This window comes from Anabas testudineus, chromosome 22, assembly GCF_900324465.2.
Source record: "Anabas testudineus chromosome 22, fAnaTes1.2, whole genome shotgun sequence".
Classification (NCBI taxonomy): domain Eukaryota; kingdom Metazoa; phylum Chordata; class Actinopteri; order Anabantiformes; family Anabantidae; genus Anabas; species Anabas testudineus.
The window spans coordinates 7,714,995-7,734,325 of NC_046630.1; the positions used below are offsets into that span (position 1 = coordinate 7,714,995).

The following is a 19,331-nucleotide window of genomic DNA, read 5'->3' on the forward strand; positions in this document are numbered from 1 at the left end:
TTCATCTAAATAAACATTTTTTTATGTGGAGCTTGAACAAGAAAAAAAAAAAAACTGACGCCCGAACAGGGACTTGAACCCTGGACCCTCAGATTAAAAGTCTGATGCTCTACCGACTGAGCTATCCGGGCTCTGCTATGTTGTATCGCTGTGTGCAATAAGAACCTCTCCAGCCTTTAGATAAACTAGTTAACCTAAATTTCGCAGCTAACATATTTCTTTCAGTCTCCTTACATTTAAAGTACTAACGCTGCACGTACCCAAAGTAGCATGCAACCGTATGCTAAACTTGCTAACAGCTAACACTGAGCTGTGTAAAGTCTTCATAAACTAACTACTTAACCGTAAACTGTAGAATAAATGCGCAGTAAATCAACTACAACGAGCCACACACACATCACTCAGTCACTGCTGCTGTCGTTTTGTTCTGTTAATTTGTTTTTTTCAGTCTACACACTGTATAATTGTCTTTAATAGATGAATTTACAACTGTACAAAATGGTATTTTACAAGATCTATGAAACAAAAACAAACAAAAAACCCATCAGAAATCACTTTTAATTTAACTTTACCACACAGAATCACTGCTTCCTTGACTATATTAGGAGTCCAGCAGTGTGCCAGTATAACTTTATCCCCACCTGAATGCACGACAGAAAACACAACCTTCATTTACTTCATTTCATCATGGCACATCAGTTTTGATAAACTATATGAAAACAAACAATCCAAGTTAAGTGACGCCCTCTGCAGTAAGAAATTATTAAAGTGCATCATTCTTCTCTTAAAGAACTGCAGCTTAATGGCAGGGGGACAGAGAAGTCATGCTGTGATTTAGCAGGATGTGGAGGATGGCCATGGTACAGTACAGCTGTGGAGTGACCTACAGTGACAATAATGTACAACTCTGCAGAAAAAAGAGTGAATGATGGTCTTACAGTCCAATTGCAGACTTTTTCTATGGCACACATCAATATTACATGCTTAAAAGAGCCTTGTTTCCCACATTCCTTAGTAGTTCTGTTGAAAGATAAAGAATTGCAAACAAAAATGTGTGAATGTGTTTGAAAAGATGATCACATATGACCACATAACACAATGCTGACCTTACGATATTCTGTATGATTGCTGTAACTTCACCTGATAGCATTTATTTACACAGTGCATGTGTTTGTTTGTGTGAATACAGGGCTCCTTTGTACAGTTTCTCTTTAAAACAAGCAACTGTTTGTGCAAACTGAGCCAACAACAACAATTTTAGAAAGTACACTTTAAATATATATTGCAAATAATTTATAAACAATTAAAATGTCCTAAGAAGTAAAATTTATTACTGAAAAATGTCAGATGAATTTTTACTATTTGAGGCCTTCCTTTTACCAGAGGCAGAATGCAAGCTGAAATACAAAGCACAGGGTAGGATACACAGCCTCCTCATATTGTTACAACAGCAGATGTACACAATGAAAGTCTTTGTGTTGCCAGTATTGTTTTTAATAATGTTTTTCCATTTAAACTAAACTAATCACACCATGGTAACATTTTCTCCAGACGTGGATTATTCACTACATTTTTATACCGCAGCAACACATGCACTTCCATTATGTAATCTTTTGAGACAAAGAGTAGTGTAATCTGATGTCAGTAGCTGATGGCTATTATGAATAACTAGCTAGTGTAAGTCCTCTTCTGACAAATTCAGAGATGATTCATGTCTGCCTGCTTAGGCATGTTACAATCATGTAGTAAATCAAAAGTTCTTTGTCTTTAAATGGACAATGACGATATCACACTAAACTTGTCCAGAGGGTTTCATTAATTGAATATCTGTAGAGATTAGATGATGTATGTCAGATCAGATGGTCAGTCGCGGAGAACAATTCAGTTAAGGACGAGGATGTGTATTCGGGTATTTATGTAGCGTAGGACACTGACACTCTAGGACACTCTATTCACAGGCTTGGCTATGTAACCTATGGTGAGAGAGAGAGAGAGAGAGAGAAAGACAACAAATAAGTCCATCAACGTACAGGGCACACAGAAAAATTAACTTCATTATCAACAACACACACAAAGAGTGTTCACCTTGTGTATGTGAGGAGGCATTTCATCTTCCGAGCTCTCCTCTGGAAGTGGCTCGTGGTGTCGTGTTGCTGCCTGGCCGTCCTCTGCCCATCCTCCCATGGGCACACGGGCTGATCTCACTACCTTACCTCCTGCACCAAATGAATCTAGAAAACAGAAAGATGTTAAAGATACAGTGCTGTAGTTATAAAATGTGAGCAATAAACAATTATCTGTATGACATCTGTACAGTTATTGTGGTATAAATCATCTTTGGTAAATTTAAGGAAAGTGCACGCTTTTACACCAGGACTGACAATGTTTTTGTGTTCTATACAAAATTAAAAAGAATACCTATGATTACAAACTCATGATCACATTGTTCAAATGTTGTGAGAAACATAGAAGGATAACTCAAAGTTACATACCTGTACTAGGTCCACTAAATCGCCGCTGGCTACTGCTGTGTGTTGTTCCCCCCTCCTGGCCAATGGTGGTACTGCCAGTGGCTGAAGCTGAAGTGGGAATAGTACTAGGACTGGGAACAGTGGTAGGGAAAGTGTGTGAGCGAGGGAAATTTCTAGAGTGAGTTTTGGGTTCACTTTTTACTTCATCTGGGATGCTGTCACTACTTTCATCACTCTCTTGCCTGTGCCATGTGTGACGCGACAGCTCGCCACGGGACTGTTGTTTATGAAGCTACAAGGACAAAAAAAAAAAAAGTTACTGCTGGAGGTATAATGCACTGAATCCAAAATGAAGATATTCATACATAACAACAGACCACTTTTTACATTTGTGCTCATATGAACTTACCTCATGCATGTAAAGTGCATGGATGCTCATCTCAGTGGAGGCATACTCTGATAGGACCAAACTGGTGAGTTGACCCTCCCATGCACTGCTGCCTGAGCTTACAGTTCGGGCATCGGTTCTGCAGGAGGAGAGAGCAAAAATGTGGACAAATTATGTCATGAATAGGAGGGGACAGGATAAGGATAAGACAATGACAAAGACGGGAGAATACAGATTATATTAATATTTTATAATACAGCATATTAATAACTAATATCGTATGTTAGGTATGAGTTTAAATATATCAGCTTTCATATGTCATGTTTCATCCAGCAGCTTAGTAAATATTTAGTGTAGGACAGAAAGATTCAGCATGAAAAGAAACTGGAGCTGAGACATAATCCAGAAGAAGTATTTTCTAACCCTGAGCCTGCCATCGCTTTGCTCACAACTGAAGTGTGGCCAGCCCCCCTGTGTGTTGCACTCAAACTGCCTCTCAGGTGCAGACTGCTGCTGATTGGTGAAAGGGAGCGCAAGGCAGATGCCCCATCGCTTAGGCCAGCTGCCGCATGATTGGTTAAAGAGCCATCCCTGCCAAAATGGACAGAGGCCAATGTAGAGGGTCCTCCCAAGAGGTTTGCAATGAGGCTTCTCGGCTATAAGAGAGAAAAGGGTAAGATAAAAGACAGTACATCTAATTTTACCTCTGAAGATGTAAGGAAATGTAACTTGTGATCACTGTATTTGAGCATGACTGAAAGATTATTGCCATACTTCAGACTCTGACAGTGAGAGTGGATGTGTGTCTGAAGGAACCCCTGTGGCCTCTCTGTGAACTCTTTCTTTGAGCTGACTGATGAAGTGTGTGGTCTCTTGAGGAGGCTGCCACTGGGGGTTCGTAATTGCAAAGTGCATCAGAGATAACTCTGTCTTCCCATCCTCTGCCTGTTGGTAAATAGATGCCTCTGTCTTCCCTTCTGACATCCACTACAGAAGGAAGAGAAAGTAAGGACACACTCTTAAGTACTCATTCACTCACTTTTGCATATTTAACAAATCAGTGTAATAGTTGTTTTAATCTATGCATGCCTATGTGGCTACACTTAACGTGGCCATCCCTCACCGCAGGGTGTCCATGTTGCCTAATATCCATCTGGGCAAAGGAGCAGGTGTCTCCCACTCCGACTACTTCCACAGTGAAGTGTCTGAAGAAATCAATGATCTCCAAAGACTTCCTCCTCAGACAAAAGATCAGAATTATAGGAGTCACCACTGGACTTAGCAGCTCCTCTAGAATAAACACCTGGGCACAAACAGAGGGGAAAGGTTAACACTATACACTAGTGAGTACAGCGAGCGAATCAAAGGTATGCTAATCTTGGTATTCAAAACAACTGGAATATGTAATTTAAAACATACATTCATTTGAATGATGATGCTAAAGACAAACACATGTGACTTTAAGTTCAAATATTTAAAGCTGCCACCAGCTGTGAAGATCTGAGAATGGAGACATCAAGTCTTCTTCAAGTCATTCAAGTTATACTCACTGCTTTGTACTGGAAGAGCTGGGAGAACTGGTCACGGGTCTCATATCTATGAGCATTGCCCTGCCAGTGGTCAGGCATGTAGTGGATATGTGCCAGGATAACTCGCAACAGTTGCTCAGGACAAAACACCATGTGCTTATCAGGAATAAATGACCTTTAGAGAGAGAAGAGGCAGAAAATACGTAGTTTGGAAACTCAAGATCTTCAATGATGAAATGTCAAGTAATAACTTGTTGTGCAACAGGTTAAAAGTGCTGACACCAAAATCACATTTACACACTTAGCTCCTTTGGAAATATGTTGCATAGCTATTAATCCCAGTTTTTGAGACTTTTCAGGAGTCAGGAGTAACTTAAAGAAGAAAACCTTGTACTTATCAACTATTCAGTAGAATAAGTCAGAGAAAAGGCTTAAATTACAACTCCTGGTGGTTATAAAAAAGAAATAAAAAGAAATAAAAGGCTTGTGAAAACCTTCGTGTTATCCTGACTAGTTACTAGTTATTGAATGATTCATTTGTATGTTCATATTATCCTTTGGTTAAATAGTTAAAACATTTATGTGTATTGAGAAATATGCCAAGTGCAGGTAGCTTCACAGGGTAACACTAATCCCTACCTGCAGACTGTGACACACACTCCTAGGAGGGTGATTGATGAGAGAACATGTTCCACTGCAAGAACATCCTCATCATAGATGGTCAGGGCAATGAGGACAGCCAGGAGAGACCCAGCAAAAAATGCTACATTTTTGGCAACCACCGTGAGCAGTGGTGAAAGAAAACAGTTCATATACTTGGATGCAGCCTGAATGAAACAGGAACAAAGGAGACAGAAGAGGAAGAGAAAAAGAGGAAAGAGACTATATTATTAACTTTGCAGTCAATGACTGAAAAGTCCCGAGTAGGCAGGGGATGAGGTAGTTCACTCACCTTGTAGCCTTTGCTGAGGCGTGACATGAGTTCATGGTCAAGCTCATTAAAATGCCGCAAGTAACAACGACCATACAGAGACCAGCATCTCGCTCCCAGAGAACCAGGCTCTCGCTTAATTACCTAAGTACAAACACACAACAACCACACAAATGTTATGACCATAAAATATTTTTTAAAAAATGTATTCTAATGCTCCTTTGAACATATTACCTCAGTATAACTAAAGAAAGCGTAGAGAATCTGCCAGACCAGAATGACTGGACACAGCAGCAGATTGGCAATTCCAATCCACAGAATTCGGGATGCTAGACGGTCTGCAAGCTCAAGCCTGTTACCTCCTCTCTTATACTCTGGTTTCAAGCTCCACTCATTTTCAAACAGAGATCCTAAACCAAAGATTAAAAAAAAGCTGGTGTACAAAGAAGACATCTTTTTTGCATTTAAAGAGACACTTTGTTTCACCTGTATGTGAAAGTATAGAAACTAAGACATGTTCAGTACATAGTATAATAAATTACAGTGAACACAGACATATAGTACCTGGACCCCAGAAGAAGATGAGTTCAAAATTATACTTGAGGCCCCGAGTGTAGAACACACACTCCCCAAGTATAGGAAGGCGAAATCGCACTGGAAGGAGTGATTTATTCACCATGGCAACCTGCAAATAAACAGGAAGAAAGCTTTGCTTTGAGATCACATAATGGTCATTGTGCTTGCAAGTAGAAGCATCACACTTTATAATGTTGTAGATTTTCTGTCCATCATAGATTTTCGTATCCACTTAAAACTTAAATCTACAACATTATACAAGGTGCAACAAGGGTCTGAATGCTTAAGTGAGCCACTATACTGCTTATACACCAAACAGTGCAAGTAAGATTGTATTACAAATAGACACACCATGTAGTTTTTAAAGCGGAGAATGCGGTGGTAGATGTCAAGCTCTGTCAATTCTTTTTTATGGATGCAGATCTGGTGTTCCTTCTGGATTTCCACTATCCTGGCCTGAACCTCCTGCCATGTAGCATAGGGAAGCTCTGACTGAAAACAGAAAGCACAGTGGGTGTGACTACAGTGGGTACAATGACTCATTCTTTGTTATTAAAAGGGATCTTGCTACATTATATATGATTCAAATAAAAAAACAAATTATATATTTGTGTCACCATGGTCATCTTCAGTGCGTTGATATAGAAGGATCGGATCTCCCAGTAACAGCAGACATTGTAGATGAATTTGATTAGGCGATGCAGCCAAAACACCCCAGAGATCATCAGCACAAAAATCACGAATGCATTGTCTCGGATACTGAGGGAGAAATTATCAAAATGTTTATTACAGCATTCAAAGACAGCATGTATATTTTTGCTTTTTATAAACTTTGCATTTCAAAATCACAATTTAAAATTACATTCTTGAATAAAAAGATATTCCATGAGATTAAGAAACAACATAATAAAATGATAAAATGACAAAGAAATAACAAATTAATGAAAAAAATCGGAAACATTTCCAGCTACACAAGACAATGTAAAGATTTAGTGTGCACAGGTATTATATGAGTTAACCAATTACTGCATCTCACTCACCGGCTACTACAGACATCCATTGGAATGAAGGCATCAGGCAAGGTGACTTTTGATGAATCGGTGTGGTTTACAAACTTGTTGGCAAAGAGGATGTCATAGTCAACACAGTTTGCTAGAAACACTGTGAAGCAAACCACAAACAGCAACTGACTGTTTGTGGTTCAGAGAAAAGGAAAGTAAGGGCGTGACAGAAAGAGGCAGAAATATAAGAGAACATTAAAACAAAAATATATTCATCAGATCCTAGATGTTCTAAAAAAATATAGTTTATAATGGACAGGATACATACACCAGTTCAAAGATCTCTCCCAGCAGCATACAGGTGAATCCGTTCTTCTGGTGCAGATTATAGACGTGAAAGATGTTAAGGAATGTATTGTCAGCTCAGTGAAGCACACATTAATTAGCAAGCAAATTCAGTATATGACATCCTTGCCAAAAGCATACAAAAGGATATCCTCTGGAAAAACAGGTCTAGGTTTTCTATGTGGTGCCACTGGGCTGCAAAAGAGTTATTACAAATTAGTAATGAAGGTCTTGTTAAGCATCACTGTCACTGTAAAAGAGAACAGTGTGTGCGTATGTGTGTGTTTTTGATTTGTGTATGCATAGCATACATTTCACTCCTTCCGGCACATGCATGAGCAGGTTCTCCTCTCCAGGTGGAGAGTCACTATAGGACGCCTCAAGGCGCTGATACTCCGTGTCAAAGTGCGCCATAGTGACAGTAGATTCAGTCACCAATTAGATCAACCCACTGCTACAGACTGGAACACGGAGAGCAAGCACAGGGAGAGGAGAGGAAGGATATCCAGACGAGCAGTAGACATAATGGGAAGAGAACAAAGAGGATAAATAATAAGCAAATCTGTAAAAAAAATTACAATGGTCAGTATTTATGACATGACATGTTCACTGGCATAGTTGACAACTTTAGGGTCACACCTTAAAATATGGAAGAAACATAGCTCTTCAGCCTTACCGTCAAAATAATAAGAGTGTACAGTAAGTCATTAATGATGTATTCATTCTTTAGTATTGATGTCTTTAGGAAAATTCTGTTTGCCTGATCTTTGAGGAGAGGTCAGAGGTCAGAATCCCTGACAGAGCAGCAAGCCTGAAGCTGGATTCCTGCTGACAAAGGAGATTTGTAACTGCATGCCTTAGTTAAAGGGCAGTCTCTTTATTCAACAAAGCCTGTAGAAATGACTTTATCTTCAAATAGGACGTTATACTGTAAACAAACGTGGGCTTAAAAAACCTGTCCAAAGAACATAACGTGTTTAACATGGGACCTGGGAGCAATCAGAGACTGTGATAACTGTAAATGGTATGGAACATGACACATGTTAGAGCCACTGTATGTGGCATCTGGTCAGGTCAAGTTAACAGCAACTTAATCCAACCAATTTGATCATAGACACAGATTTCACAAGTCTTCATACATCCAGACTTAATAACAGCACCCCCTACTGGCGTGGAGCAGCAATAACACAAAGTATAATGTAAAACTGGCACCTAATGGGAGCAAGTACAGCAAAAAATACTTCACAAAGACGTCCTATAAGCCCCATTGAGGTACCTTATTTACTCTACACATGTGTTCTCGCGTACTTAAACGTAATAAATACATTTTGTGTAACAACTGAAGAGTAAGGAAGGGCTCTTCATAGATATACTGTAGGTCGGTGCGAAAACACACTCATAATAAAAGACCCAAAGCAAAACAAGAACATGGCTAAAGAAATATGCTTACCTCCATATCAGTGCGTCGTGTCCTATCCAGTTCTGGTGTTTACTCCACATGACAAGCTGAAAAAAGGACGAGAGGTTTCCTTTAAAGCTGTGTTCTTCAGTCTAATCCACGACCATAACACAGGGCTCTGTGCCAGATTGCTTCCGGTAGGAAAGATGCACTTTACCCCACACTTAAACCCACACAAAACACCAGCAATATCCTACTTTGTTTTTTTTAGGTGAGTGAGTTTGAAAGTGGTAAAGATGGACGAAGGAGCCCAACACGATCGCGGTGGTTCAGGTGTTGTTGTTGTTGTTGTCGTGTTTGACAGCAGAGGCCTTCCTCCCTCACACGAAATCTCACCTGCCGTACGGAGTCCCAACCGTTAGGTCCTCGTTTCGCCTCTGTGTTCGGTTATAACCGTGAATCCCGGGGGATTTGGTGTGATAATGGTTTTATTTTCGTTTTCTCTTGCTCCCCTCTCGACGCCAGTTTCATTTTCGACACATCCAGCAGTGTGGTGAGTGACTGCCACGCCTGATGGACAGGGGCGTTATCCAATCAGAAAAGGAGCTCACCAGCGGCCAATCAGATTCCTTCCCTTCAGAGGCGGGCCTCCCTTGTTATTTTGTTAAATAACAATTTCCTGCACCCTCCTGGTCGACTTTATGTCCAAATGTCCATGCAACAGGACAAAATGTGTGGTCATTTAGCATTTATTTTTGTGAAAAATAAATTGTTGCAGACCATATTATTGCTATGTGTTAAAATAAAGTTATACAAACAGGTCACTATTGCATACAGGCCTGGATTGACAGGTGATTTCACAGTCACAGCATCTAACAGTTCTAAAACTTGCTTCTCGTCTGTTTAACAGAATTATGTGAATACACCTTTATAGCAGTGTTTGGCTATCACTTCTAAAGACTTGCTGTACTATAAACATGGATACCTGCACGCAATATAGGTTCCAGTAATAGCATAATAAAGGATTAATATTTACTTGGGCTTAAACAGAGCTCTACAGTGTTGATGCTTTGCAAAGCCAAGTCTGCCTTCTGTCGCTCGGTGCTGCCATGAATATTCATATATGATTGTTAAGTCGCTGGAGTGACAGCTGGGCTTTTGTTCACTGTGTCACTGTTACAGTGTTAACTCCAAACACTGTGTGTTTATTTGAGTGTGTGTGTATTTTTAGGGTATGGAGTGCGACTGCAATTTTACTAACCAGCCTCCCATGACAGAAGGGAATGAATGAGTAGTTAGACCACACAGACAAATACAGTATGATGGACATACACAATATGTGTTACTCACTTTAGAGACTCAACAATTGTGTTGTCATATATTATATGTTGTTGCACTTCTAAAATCACATTTTCATGCATCCTGTTTGTCTTTTCACCTGTTGTTTTAGAAAACTATTTCTGACACCGTCTATTTGTTTGTGTATGCCGGTTAGATAGAGATTTTAAAAAGGGTAGGGGTGTCTCGAGTCAGGGCGTGCCTGTGTAATCCAGTTAATATAGTGATCTGGGTAATTTAATCTCTTCTGATTAGGATTAAGCTTCATTCAGATTAATCCAGCAAGAAAAAGTACTGTATATTCCAAGCATCTCACACATACCAAACAGTTACTGAAATGTAGATGTGATATACAATTTAAAAGTAATTTAAACCAATATTTCTGGTGAAAATATCATGACATGTTGATATTTATATAATAAATATTGCAAATAAACATTTCATATCCCTTTCTCTACCAAGTGTTTTATGTCATATTATTTAATTTATTGCACAATTACACACAATACAAGATCTCTTTAGTCCAGATAAAAATTAAATAACTATTCTTTTTTGTTATTGAAATATATAATAATCCTGTACTATTGTGCGTATGTAAGTGTGTGTGCTTTGCTGCAGGCTATAGCCGACTGATTAAATTACCCCACTGTCTGTTGGGAATTAGGGGGGTGCATTGACAGCTAATTTGGTCCAAAGACTTGCTGTCATGCTGCCATACAACCCATGGGTGGTTCTGGGTTAATATGGGGTGGGGGCGAAGTGTGTCAGGTGGGGTACTTGGGTGGGGGTTGGGAAAAGAGAATCAGGATGAAGTCATCTCTCTAGAGCTATTTGATTAGATCATGTCTCTTTCTGTATATGCACCCACTGAAATCCAATACAGATGATATACAATATAAACACACAATCTATATGTACAGCTCCAAACATCTCTTTAAATTTTTAATCATTGCTCATCTTCTTTCCTATGACCTGGGGCAGTTTTATAATATTTTACTGTGTTTATCTGTTGCTGGTCCAGTCGAGAAATAATTCTTAAATATTGATTTAAGAATTATTATCTCATAATTAATAGGAGATGCTGTATATGTGGGTGAGTGTACATGTTCTTTTTAGTTAGGATAGATATGTGTTATATTCAAACAAATGTGTGGTGTCTAAATAATTGTAAATTGTAGAGCAGGAGAGAAGGTCAGACTTTCATTTACTGATACAGCACTGTTGTTCTGACAGTGTTTAAAAATGATTTTAAGTAGTCTACACCTATCTCCAGATTGCAGTAATAATTTTCTCCATGGTCTGCTGGACCTACATTTAAGCCAATTTAAGAAGAAGCTTGGTCAGTAAGTTTCTTCAAAGACGACCTTCTTCAGCCCTCTTTTATTTTCCAAATTGTGTGCCATGACTTGTGTAGGTTGCATTAGTCATATAGATCAGGTCATGTCACCCTCTGAGGACATGAATGTCCTATCGTTCAGTATGCTTCCCCCCAAGGATTGAACTCCCACACCAGTCTGCATAGTTTCTGTAGTTACAGCTTTGCTACACCCCCTTATGACCATTATGGTCAAATGAAAGCAAACGAAAATCGAAAGCTGGTTTCCTTGCATGTGTTTGTGTGTTGTCAAGAATCTGAGTGAGTAATGTTGAAATGTTGCTGCTGTGGATAGTAACATGCCATTGAGTGTTCTCCTTCCTCTGACAATGGTTTAATGTTGGGAGGTAATTCAAAATGAATCAAATTAGAGAGACTAAGTAACCTCATCTGCTCAATATTGCATGTGTGTGTTTGTATGTTATTATGAGCACTATAAAACATAATTTAGATGGATGAAAACAGGCTTTTAATACAGCTGCTGCAGTTATAAGTGGTGACCTGCCACAAGGGTGACAGGCATGCTAAAATACTATAATGTAGTAGGGGATAGACATAAGGTTTAAGTTTAGTTTTCTTTTAAGAAATTTTAAGCTGGTTCATTTATAATACTGCAATATTAGAAAGTTTCTATATTTCACACCAAACATTATACTATAGCAGACAGGACTAATCAATGCACCTTTGTCTGTGAGATCCTTTTAAAAGCCCACGGGAGGCCCCAGGCGTTGTTTCGGATTGTCCTATTTTACCAGTTAACCAGTAAAAAATATGGTTGGTGATCAATCAGAGCATTTCACACTCTGCATCTCTTTGATTTAGCGTGTCCTCTCAAACAGCCATAAACACACATGTCTGGAGTGAGAGAGGCGGCTCACAGAAGATGACTGAAAGAGAAAGAGGGTCATGAATGGAGAGAGATTTATGGATGCTGGGGTTGTAAAGCGGATTGACTGTGAGTGAAACCTTTGAGTATGTGCAACACATAATGTCTGCACACATGTTGACATACCATCGACACAATGAAATGCCAGTGGTTTGCTTCAAGTTGGTCTTGTTTGGTAGGAGATGTCCTTGCAAGTATATGATTCAGCACCATCCATGGCTGGCCTCAGATTTGTGTTCTTTAGTACACTGTCTGCATTTCAGCCACAGAATCAGCGAACCTATTGGGAATCTGTCCTCAAGACACACTTTTCTCTGATTAACACCTACCCCACCCACCCACACACACACACACATACACACACACACATACACACACACACAGTGTAACAGTAAGAGGAGAAGAGGGCATCAAGGAGAAACTGAGACAGAAAGCCGTGGTCAAATGAGTAGGCAAGGTTGTGCTTGTGACTCGCTGGGAACAAAATCAATCTCACAATTTACTGCTGTGGGTCACTCAGTCTCAGTGTTGTCATAGTTATGATAATTAAATAGCCCAGACTTTCTAATGTGTGTGTTTTTCAAAGCACGTGTGTCTTCCTGTACACAAGTGAATGTCAGATGTCTTTGAGACATGTAATTACAAATAGCAGCATCACCCTTTTTATTTGCACTTCAGGGATGTTTTCTGTTGTATTTGGTCTATTGACTTCCATGCAGAACTACAGTAGTTAAAAAGATGGCCAGAGCACTTGTTTTATGCACCCCACAGTGCCAGCTGGGAGGCGTTTGGTAAAGACAAATCTATCATCCATTTTTCTGAAAGACCTTTAAATCATCAGTCATCATCAATCAGTGTTACTTGACACTATATGGCTACAACTTGAAGATTAACGTTTGAATTTCTAATTAATACTAGTCAATGCATCAAATGTCAGAAAATAGCCTAGTAAAGATGTCACAAGGGACAATGGCATGTTTTCAAATGTCTTGTTGTGTCAAAGGTATACTATAAATGGAACATACCTCATTTCAATGTCTGTTCAAAATCTTCTAATACAACAAGAATATCAATCTCCAGCTTTCACACAAAATGGCAAATGATGCCTGCATCCAGAGCAGGGCATCATTAAAATTTAAAAGAAACATCTCTGAGAAAACAGCAGAGGTTATTATGTCCATTATGATTTGTTAGGACTGATGCTGGCCAGATAATCAAAGTGAGAGAGTTCTGTGTCAACAAGTAGGCTGTAGCACCTGAATGCATCTCCACAAAATAAACATTACCATTTTTTTAACCCTATGTCATTAAAGTAAACCAGCAAAAGCAGCAGTATTTACAGTAACTCCTCATCTTCCAAGTGTAATGTGTTGTAATACCACACTGGCATGTTATTATTAACATTTTTTATTGTTTGCCCCCCTCATCATAACCATTGCCATCATTGTTATTGTCTTCATAATTATTGTCATCCAGCAACTGCTAGCTATCATAGACAATTAATTAAATGGTGGAATTCTTAGCTAACTTTTTAATTGCCTTTCTACATGGAGCGTTGTTCCATTAAGTGTCTACATGCCCACCTTGTTTCCTACTCCAGTGTAAGTCCAGACCATCTTTCTTCTTTCAAGTCTCAGGTTTACCACACAAGTTCCCTTTTCCCCTCAAGGCCTGTACATATTAAAGATTATGAAGATCAGTTCTAATTTCCTGAATGTTTGTGTATGTGCATATGTGTGTGTGCCTCTACCCCCTACAGACACAGACACTTCTAACAAGATGGGGCCCCATTGTTGGATCTACCTTTTGAACTGTCTCCCTGATGAAGATGGAAGTACAGCTAAATAATACTTCCACACATGCATACAGGAGGCCCCCCTCTGTACCTCCAGGGCTCCGGGAGGAACAGACTGCACCCCAGAGAGGCCTCAGCCTGCTGGGCTGCTGATAGCTGCACCTGGCCCCTGGCTCTTCTGAAGAGGAGAAAATAAATCCTGCATGGTCTAAATCACATAAACCAGCTGTCTATCCATTTCCACCTCATTCATATAAACTGGTGTCTTTGGGGACTCTGCTGTTATCATCCTTGATTTTGAGGTGTTTTACCCCTGCTGTTCTTTCTGTTCCAGTGTATATGTGTGTAATATCTCACAACACACATGTGTGTGTATGTCGTGACATATCATTTTTCACCCTACAGGGCCTCTGACTAACCCTGTAACCAAGCTCTTTCCTCCTATGCAACCAGGGGGAGGTTTTTTAGAAAAGATCATACAGAAATATTAAATCTCCCTCCTCACTATTTCTCTTTGTGAGTCTGGTTTTGGAGAAGCATTAGACTGACTACTGCTGACAGTTCCTGCCTCATGGCTAATTTAGACATCATTTCATTGAGTGTTTGAGGGATTTCTTTCACTGTGTTGTAACTTATTTATATGCAGTCAGGCATGCAGATCTGAACTAATTTTTAGGAACTGTGAAATGTGATTGCAGTATATATTTTGCATCTAGATATTACTAGTCATAGGTAGAATAAACTGATCACCTGTTTTAGGTTTATAAATGGTAACAAAGATTAAGCCTGCAGCTATAGAATACAACACAATAATCCAGGTCAGTAATGTAGGTGAATAATCTTCATATTTTTCTAATAAATAGATTTTGGTGCAGATCCTCTACTGTCCTTTTATAGAACATTAAAGAATCCAGTCCTAAATAATAAATCTATTGGTTACAACTTATCAGAAAGTACTTATCACAAAGCTTTGAGCACCGTGTTGAATCCCTCCTGACAACAGCAGCTGTTTCGCTCCTATGTATTAAGACCTAAGAGGGCTCCTACTTTCCTTATTTTGTATAAATCCTCTTTTAGTCCTTTCTGCCAGGGATCATGGCTACATGAAAGCTGACATGCTAGTTCTTTTGCTGCAATCTGGTTCATTTCAGGATCAACACCTGTAATTGGGCCAAGTGGGACACACACAGGCTCTTTCATCTGTTCTGGTTGTCACTAACATCCCCAACGATGGAATACCTGATAACACAAGAACTGATATTTCTGACTGGAGGAAAATCCAGATGTTGACCCAGTGTTAACCACGGCAGTAAAGCTTCAAACCTACAATACAACGCCCTACATCTTCCCTGTGTGTGAGCTGGATGTGTGTTTTGTATTGGAGGAGGCTCTGTTCGCACCGCCCCGTCGGTGTGTACGGCGGGCAGCGTCAAGCTCATTGTGGCCCCGACTGGTCCTCTCTCTCTGCCCAGCGCATAATACTCACAGCGTCACACACACACACACGTCCACACACACACACACACATGCACACACACTCAAGCAGTGAAACGAGGCAGACCTGGAAAACCTGGGCGCTTCATGTAGCACTCCTCCCACGGATCCCGGCGTGGACATTTTTTTTATTTTTCATCACAGCCTCCTTGGATTTTTTCTCATGTGGCTTTTTGCGCATAGAGCCGAGGTGTGTTTGAGCCATTGAACCATTTCGGAGATGAAGATAAACGCTTGGTGAATGGGAAACACCAACACAGAGGCACCGCTGCCTTTCCCCTGTCTCGAGAAAAACGCTCACCGTTCATTTGGAGAGATTTGCGCACCTGAAACCGGAGCCGGTGTCTGCGCTCTGCTGGGCCGGCGCGCGTCGTCTGGGAGGAGTAGGGAGGATGGAGGCGTTTTTTGCAGAGGTAAGCCAAGGAGAATGTGTCAAGTGACAGTAATATTGAGCTAAGCATTAACGACAGATTGAAACGTTCATGCCGTGTCATTGCCTGTGTTTGCACCAATGCATGAACCACGGTAAAAGATTGTTTTTTTTTTTGCTATTTGATGCACGTCGGGTTTGGTTACGGCAGGTACTGCTTTTCCTCGACTGGAACCCAGCCTGGCCGTTCCCTAGAAAAGAAACAGGCCTGTATCATTGCGTGTTTATGCACATATCGATTGGAAATAAACTAAACACCGTATGTATTTCATTAGTACTGCAGAGCATCAGAGCCTGGCTACCGGCTTGACTAGTGAATAAATTCAGAGCAGAGCCGCAGATAAATTGGCCAAACGAGAGCTGACACTGGGTTTTGCATCCATAAGGCTGGTTCTCGGATTAAAGCCAATCTGTTAACCGAGGGAAGACCGTGTTGGCCTTAAGCAACAGCCCTCCCACACCATGCTGCTGTTATAATGCCTTTTTTCTTTAGGGTTATGGTGCCCTGTGAATGGGAAGAAATAAGGATCCATGGTTGGGTATGGGCCGGTACGGGGCTGCGGGAATGCAAGAGGAGGAGTAGGAGGAGGGTGGCTATGTGGAAAGTGAAAAGAGGAGGAGGGGGAGGATGAGGGGTATTTGCATGTATGTGGATTGATGAAACAGAAGATCAGTGGTTAACACTGGAATCATAATTGAATATTAGGTAAATCAATGGTTATCAACTCAGCCTACTTCACATTCTTCCACTGGCTGCTGGGAAACGCCTCAGAGGCCTCTTCAGATTTCACCTCTCACTTGCTTGGATTAATAAGATATAACTATTGCCCTGGTTACAGAACCAGAACTGATGTTTTCTCCATCAAAATCCAAATTGGTGAACATTTTAGCAATGAAGTAATTAACTGGTGTCTCTTGGTTTCTTTCGTCTTCCTTCATTTTAGACTGTACTGTCACCCACCCCCCTCTGAAGATGCAAGCCTCTTATCTCTTCCCTTCCTTTCATTTCATTTGTGTTTTCCTCAGCACGCATCATTCAGAGACATGTGCTGACACTCATCCACGCAATCTCATGAAACGCCGTCTTGTTTGTGGGTTTCGATGCCAATAACTTCTCATCCTCCTGCCTCTTAAGTTAATCTGATTTGAGTTTAAATGCCCCTCACTTTAGCAGTGATGTATTTCCATTTATTGGCGTCTGTGAGTGGATGTGTGGTATATGGGTGGACACCTGGGCCACAGTGAGCAATGGTGTCTATGCCAGCACCTTCTGTTCTAGATGTTTCTGGGGAACATAGTTTTAAGTCCTAGCCCGAATGAGCCATATTAATAAAAAAGGTAACTGATAGCATGACATACTCAGTTGCTGATCCAGCAACAGTTAAGTGTAACAACCATCTCTCCTGTTCCATTTCCCATTAGTCTGTCTATAATATATTGATCAGAGACCACCATATAACCAGCCCTGCAGCCCCACACATTGACTCTGAAAGCCTATGTGAGACATGAAAATGGAGTGACTAATTGAGTTATGGTGTTCAGGCCTGCAGTCCTGCATAAACTGCATATCTGATAACCAGAAGCATGACTTCATGCAGTGGAGTCCTGTCAGGTGTTCGTCCAACATCCACTTAGTTTCATTCCTCTGCTGTCTTCATCTCTCCATCCCTCAATCTTATATCCCTGCCGCATTCCTCAATTTGTCAGTATATCCCTTAAACCAAAATGAGTGAACAGCTGACCTCTCTCTCTCTCTGTCTCTCTCTCTCTCAACCCAGGCAGAAAACATGATAGCTGGCCAGCAAGCCAAGCATGAAATGTCAGGTGGCATTAGACTACTGTATAATCCCCCTTGTAGTAACATTGCAAACAAAAATCATGTTCTGTTTATCGTAGCTGAAAACATGCATATGAAAAGTTACTCCTGGGGATAAATAAGCAGTGACAGTGAGAATCTATAGTGATATTAAAGCTATTACAAAACTGCATGATACATTTCCAGATTTATTTTTGTGTTACTTTTTCTTCTACTTAGCCTAAAACCACTGCTTAAAGAACTAAAATGACTCCAGTACCAACATACACTGCTTGTTTTGTTGTGTGTTTTTCCTATATTAGGGTTAACTTCTTTTTAAATCTCATATATTTACCACAGCAGAAGCTGCATTTACATCACAAACTATTAATGTTCCCTCCTCTCATCACATGTTTGTGTGTACGGTTGTGTACTTCTTGGGAAGGTACATGTTATTTGGTCTCTTGGGTGTCGATTTCTGTCTGTGATGGTGTGTTTTTGGACTAGTTTTTAGTCACAAAACAATCTCACTCGATAAAAAGGAGACAGACAGGTGTGAATGTGGAAAGAAGATGCAGTGACACGTGTATATCAAACCTGCTGCTGCTCTATCATACCTATCATCCTCTGTCCTGTCTTTGCTCTTCCCTCTGACTATAAATTACTACTCAGCGATTTGTTGAGTGACCACTGCTTCCCATACTAAGAATTATTATAGAGCAATAAATAATTCTGAAGCTCACTAAAGTTGATTTTTCCTGCAAAGAACTGGCTCTGCAGTAAAATATTAATCATGCAACTGCGTTCTATACAGATGCTTCCAAATAAGCTGTTAAACATTCATGCAAACACACCAACAAATATTCAAGCAGCTTCCATATTTGTGATTTTTTCTTTTTTTTTTTTGCAGTTCGAACAAATCAGGTGTATTGTAATTGCACAAAAAATCCCCACTTTCTTTCGTCTAATGCATTTTGATGAAAAAATCCTCAGGGGTAAATTTAGCAGAGCCCATTTCTATTGATTGTGGACCAAATTATGCAGGATTTTGCATGAAGTGCATACTGCAGGAAGCTGGTTCAGTGGAGGGAAGGGAATAGTCACTGGAGATGTGTGACCTACATTCAGCAGCTCCAAACACATTTGTTCTGCTCAGGAGCTGCATGAGTTTGGCTCCTCTCTCTCTCTCTCTCTCTCTTCTTCTCCTTTCCCTCTGATGCTCTCTCTCTCCCCGCGGCCACTAGCTTGGTGCTTCTCCATCTCGCTCAACCAACCACTTTGAGTGCTGCTCTGCCAGTCTTCCTCCTCCTTCAGGCGTTTTTTCAGGTCTGTCTTTCCTCTCGTTCAAATCCCCTCCTCTTGCCACATTCCCCTTCTTGTTCTGCATGTGTAGGTGTGTCTGAGCTTTTCAGTCAAGTTGCATTAAAGCTATTTTACATTGTGTGAACGAAACATCATCTCCCAGAATTCCACACTTCTCTTGAAAAGATTGTCTTATCTGTGATAGAGATGGGCGACATGACCTACAATTGATATCAGTTAGTGTTGGTTAATTTACTTGAGTATTTCCATTTTCTG

General features: G+C 40.3%; 2 protein-coding genes and 1 non-coding gene across 4 annotated transcripts in view; 1 reads left to right on the forward strand and 2 right to left on the reverse strand.

The window, feature by feature from the left end:
* Positions 1–58: 58 nt before the first annotated feature.
* trnak-uuu lies at positions 59–131 on the reverse strand. The gene has a single exon. It is a non-coding gene; the product is annotated as a tRNA-Lys (tRNA).
* A 323-nt stretch (positions 132–454) lies between these two features.
* Positions 455–9,218, reverse strand: atg9a (ATG9 autophagy related 9 homolog A (S. cerevisiae)). 2 transcript variants are annotated; one of them, XM_026339957.1, is made up of 20 exons: positions 9,037–9,218; positions 8,692–8,747; positions 7,553–7,702; positions 7,393–7,436; positions 7,225–7,289; positions 6,936–7,085; positions 6,513–6,654; positions 6,247–6,387; positions 5,884–6,004; positions 5,554–5,729; positions 5,341–5,463; positions 5,028–5,215; positions 4,410–4,563; positions 3,983–4,162; positions 3,634–3,846; positions 3,283–3,515; positions 2,881–2,998; positions 2,493–2,763; positions 2,086–2,231; positions 455–1,973 (listed from the first exon to the last, which is right to left on the reverse strand). In XM_026339957.1, the coding sequence occupies exons 3-20, from the start codon at positions 7,653–7,655 to the stop codon at positions 1,965–1,967; spliced, it is 2,577 nt and encodes an 858-aa protein (XP_026195742.1). In that variant the 5' UTR covers positions 7,656–7,702; positions 8,692–8,747; positions 9,037–9,218; the 3' UTR covers positions 455–1,964. The 2 variants fall into 2 exon arrangements, with proteins under 2 accessions (XP_026195742.1, XP_026195743.1); XM_026339958.1 differs by having other exon boundaries at positions 8,898–9,218.
* Positions 8,670–19,331, forward strand: part of myo10l1 (myosin X, like 1) — a 43,160-nt gene continuing 32,498 nt past the window's right edge. Inside the window, 2 exon segments of the mRNA XM_026340170.1 lie at positions 8,670–8,837; positions 9,005–9,193. Of these exon segments, the coding sequence (XP_026195955.1) occupies positions 8,670–8,837; positions 9,005–9,193 (357 nt within the window).